The following is a 5,000-nucleotide window of genomic DNA, read 5'->3' on the forward strand; positions in this document are numbered from 1 at the left end:
CATCCTGGTCATGTGTTGTATGTTTGTTATTATTGCTATATATATTATAGTATGTATGTATGTAATGAACATACATATATGTATACGTATATACATATAATACATATACATATATATATATACAATATACACATACATATACATAATACAGACATATAATATATATACATAAACATACATATGCATACTACATATACATACATACATACAAACACCATCCACACCCACACATACAACACAACATACATAGATATTACTATCACATATATATTTGCGTATTAATTGCCATTGTCAGTAACATAGTGTGTTTGGAGGTGATGATGTTGTTTATGTTGTGCTGACGATGTATGCTAATGACTGTATCATATAACGGTATAACTAATATATATACATTATTATATCTAAATAAAATGTATATAACGATATATCTAATAAATACATTGTAACATCAGAATAAAAAAACCGAGCACCCAGGCTTACACTAACAATTCATGATATATACTATTTTCATCATTATTGTCGTTTTGTTTGCTCTTTGTCGTCTGTGTGTGTTGTGTGTTGTATGTTGTTTTGTTGTTGTGTGAGTTTTAATGTAATTGCTGTTTAGTAGTATAATATATAATATACATTATTTATTCTTATTATTTATACTATTTATTATATTTCATATTACTCATATGTCTTATTTCATATATAAAACCCTTCCCTCCTCTTCTCTTATTTTCATCTTCTTCTTTCTTTCTCTTTTTTTCTTTGATTCTCCTTTTTCCTCTTTTTTGTGTTCATTTCTTTCTTGTTCTCTCTTTCTGATTTCTTCTTCTCTATCTATTTTATTTATTCTTTCTGTTTGCTTTTATTTCTCTTCGCTTCTTTCTTCATTCTTCTTTTTCCTTCTTTCTCTCTCTCCTCTCTTCTCTCTCTCTCTTCCTCTCTCTCTCTCTCTCTCTCTCTCTCTTCTCTCTCTCCTCCTCTCTCTCTCTCTCTCATCTCTCTCTCTCTCTCCCAAAGTCACTTCCTGCCTTCCCCCTCCCCCCTCCCCCCTTCCCTCTCTCACTCTCTCTGTCTCTCCATCTTTCTATCTATCTGTCTGTCTATCTGTCCGTCCCTCGTTTTAGTGCACGATCCCCTTTACTTAAAATTTAACAAGTGATATGCTCTTAAAGGCGACTGTGTTGTGTTTCGTAGAGATAAATGGGACGAAGAGAAAGAAAGTGAGAGAGAGAGAGAGAGAGAGAGAGAGAGAGAGAGAGAGAGAGAGAGAGAGAGAGAGAGAGAGAGAGAGAGAGAGAGAGAGATAGGAGGAAGAGGGAGAAAGTGAGAAAAAGAGAGGAGGAAGAGGGTGAACGTGAGAAAAGAGAGAGGAGGAAGAGGGAGAAAGTGAGAAAAAAGAGAGAGGAGGAAGAGAGAGAAAGTGAGAAAAAAAAGAGAGGAGGAAGAGGGAGAAAGTGAGAAAAAAGAGAGAAAAGAAGAGGGAGAAAGTGAGAAAAAGGAGAGAGGAGGAAGAGGGAGAAAGTGAGAAAAAAGGCCAGGCGAGGAAGAGGGAGAAAAGGGGGAGGGAATAGAGATGAAGAGGGAGGCACTGAGAGAGAGAAAAAAAAAGAGAGGAGGAGGAGGACACAGGGATAAAGTGAGAGGAGATGAAAGAGAGATAGAAAAGAAGAGGAAAGAGAGCAGAAAAAGAAGATGAGAGGAGGTAGAGGAAGGAAAAGAGAGAGAAAGGGAAGGATGGGAAGGAAAGGGAGGAAGGAGGGAGGACAAGAAGCAGAAAGCGTGGATGCGTATTTGTTGGTTTTGTCGGATATCGCATGGGGAAGAGGGAGACAGAGAGAGAGGAAGAGGAAAAGGGAGAGGGAGAGGGAGAGGGAGAGGGAGAGAGAGAGAAAGAGAGAGGGAGAGAGAGAGAAAGAGAGAGGGAGAGAGAGAGAAAGAGAGAGGGAGAGAGAGTGAGAAAGAGAGAGGGAGAGAGAAAGGGAGGGAGAGAGAGAAAGGGAGAGAGAGAGAGAGAGAGAGAGAGAGAGAGAGAGAGAGAGGGGAAGAAAGAGAGAAAGTGTTAGAGAGAGAAAGAGGCAGAGAGAGAAAGAGAAGGAGAAAGAGAGGCGGGATGAGAGATATAAGCAGCCAAAGAGAGAAAGAAGCGAAAGGAAAGAGAGAGATAAGAGATTTTTAGCTTTTTCCTTAGCGTCGTAGATTTGAACTAAGATACCGTAACATATTAATGTTTTTGTTTGACTTTCTTTAACCGCAGAGCATGGAGATAAGTAGATGCAAACATTGCAAAATATTTAAATGCAGATTTGGCAAAAAGCAAGTCAAATAGTGTAGTAGATAATTGTAATTGTCCATAGTTCTTATTGCTGATTTTTAAAAAGAATTATAGCTAAAACATGAATGACTTTTTGGATCATGTCTGTAGGATACTGATAACTAGTTCCAGATTGTGTTTTCCAAGACTGTATATCAATGTAAACCTTCTTTTTTTTTGTTTCGTCATTTTTATCTCTCTTTTTTGTTTTGTTTTGTTTTATGAAGCTGTAACTGCCTTGGTTCCCACAGCCGAGGGTAATGGGAAGCATGTCAGAATTGCGACCGCTCCTCCGGGAGATGAAAGTGCACAGGTAACTTGCATTCCATTTATGACTGCGGTCTGCCAGCTTGTTAGGTCGTTTTAGCAGGTAGTTTCGCAGCCCAGTCGTGGATAGTTTGAGCTACCTCGCAGTACATAGCCATTTTTTTGCAGTATTTAATGATTATATTTATATTTTAGAGTAAAAGAGAGAGAACAAAAAAAAGGAGTAAGAAAAATAGAGGATTTGAGAAGACCTCGTAGGCAGTATCGAGTCAACCCATACAGTAGTGTAAGTCAAGGGGCGAGACGTGTACCTGTACCTGTAGCGAAGTACCTCAAGGGATAGTGTGTGCGCAGTGACAGCTAGCGTCCTTGTGCCCACGACTGTCGTCTCTCACTAAGAGTGCTTGCAGACGGACCACTCGGAGGCGCCCGTGCCTTCCCTCTAGTTTTGCGTTGGAAACTTCTGTGTGGTTTCACACATGACGTCAGTGGCAGGAGACGTGGGTCCCCGCCACCGGTGGCGCTCCTGCGTGGAGTTCTTCACGCAGACCACTTTCGGTGGCTGGCTGTGACGCAACCGGACGTGCCGCCACCCAGCCAGCTGGCCATTGGAAGTTGGCTCTGTCCACCTCCAGACCACTCACTATCGTCCACCTGGATGCATCCATGAAAATGCATTGAGTATGACGACGACGTAAGACTAGAACAAGGAGTTTCACCGCCCGAGTGCATAACAAATCTGAAAACCAAAAACCAGTGCAGTGGCGCCTCTCTGCTCCCAACCCCTTCCCGAGGGCCACTGAGTGATCCCATTCAGTGGCCGCAGCGAGTGGTCCGTCTCTAAGCGCCCTTACAGAACGTTCCTCCCCGCCAGAGCTGGGCTGCAGTAGGTCTTTGCTTGACTGTAAATATATAAACATTTATATATGATGTCCCTTCCTCTAGTTTTGTGTGTATGTGCACCAGTGATATCAAGCCTGTGCCTGCGAACAAAGCTTTCCTTTTTTTAACAGTTTCTTATGCCAGATTTATCTCAAAGCCCAATCGCCAAAGGTTGTGTCCAAAGGTGAAGTTTGAGTCGTGGGCTTTTTCCTTAGTGCTGTTGGTTTATTCTAGAACATCCGAGACCCAGCCATGTAAAAAGTGCTCATCAAATTTCACTTTTTTTCTTCTTCTTTTTTTAATCATCTCTTTAAACGGATCTGAAATTGGCTGTAAATACGGAATCATGTCCCGGCTTTGTCCTGATCCTGGGACGTCTACCTATGTTCTCTGGTTCCTAACCTAACTCTTGACTTCATCTTATTTACGCCTCAACCCTAGCGTTTAACCTTAATGTGAAACCTAGTTCATCCTCATTCAACTGTGACCTTAATTTCTACCTTGCCTAAATCTAATCCACCTCCCATCACTTCCCGACCTTAAACTAACTTTTTACTCGTCCCAACCCAACCCAACGCATCCCTAATCTAGTCTAACCTTAACCCAAACCAACTCATCTTTGATCAAATGTAGTCCAACCAACTCAACTTTAACCCAACCCAACCCAAGTTTAATCTTACGCAACCCAAATGTACTTTTTATGTAAAGCAACCCAACTTGAGCTAAATTTTAATCTAACCCATTCCAATCCAAACCCAAGTTTTAGCCGACTTAAACTCGAGTTTTATCTAACCCACCCCAAGTTTAATCCAACCTTACCCAACCCAGTTTGATCTAACCTAACCTAACCTAACCTAACCTAACCTTACCTAACCTAACCTAACCTAACCTAACTTAGGGCCGGGGAACATCGATACAGCCCCTGTAAAATAACGATAACAAATAGTAACCCTGTTTATTAATGGATCCTGTGGTGGAAAGCTCACACACTAAAAAAAAAATTATGTACTGGAATGCTAGATCTGGAAAATTGTAAAAAAAAAAGGATTGTAAAATAAATAAATAAATGATAGTAAGAACAAAATACTAAGAAAATGGTATGCTGTTTTGAGAATCCATCCTCACGGCTAAATTCTGGAATGAAGGGCATGCTTCGTCCTCCCTTAGAATTATGGTTTTATTTATAATGATAAGTATTTTATCCAAAGAGAATAAATGTCATGTTTCTTCATAAGCTTTCTTGGTCATTTAATCTCATTTTCTCTCATAAAGCTTTATTCCCCAAGATTCTTTCTTATTTTCTCTCTCTCTCTCTCTCTCTTAAGGATATGCTTCCTCTTGAAATTTACCTTCCTTGCCTCCTATTTAAAAAAAAAAGTTATTTGGTGCCATTGTTTGGGCCTTTGAGTGCCATGTCACATAGTCCTCCAGTGCCTTTAGTCTTTTACTTCGTTATCCTAATTAGCTCTGTATCTTATCTTAATCAAATCTGTATCTTAAACTGTAAATAGCGGGGTATAGATCCACCCGTTTGAGCTTTGAACGTAAT

The 5,000-nt window shown here is 40.2% G+C and overlaps 1 protein-coding gene across 2 annotated transcripts in view; it reads left to right on the plus strand.

The window, feature by feature from the left end:
• LOC119596468 (transmembrane channel-like protein 7) overlaps positions 1-5,000 on the plus strand; it is a 43,179-nt gene that overhangs the window by 9,533 nt on the left and 28,646 nt on the right. Inside the window, exon 1 of one of the 2 annotated variants that reach the window (XM_037945727.1) lies at positions 2,322-2,615. The exons of the other annotated variant lie outside the window; for it this stretch is intronic. Coding sequence (XP_037801655.1) covers positions 2,563-2,615 — 53 coding nt within the window. The 5' untranslated portion in view covers positions 2,322-2,562. Of the gene's footprint in view, positions 1-2,321; positions 2,616-5,000 lie in introns of those variants that run through there. 2 annotated transcript variants of the gene reach the window in all.

Source organism: Penaeus monodon, chromosome 38, assembly GCF_015228065.2.
Source record: "Penaeus monodon isolate SGIC_2016 chromosome 38, NSTDA_Pmon_1, whole genome shotgun sequence".
Lineage (NCBI taxonomy): Eukaryota > Metazoa > Arthropoda > Malacostraca > Decapoda > Penaeidae > Penaeus > Penaeus monodon.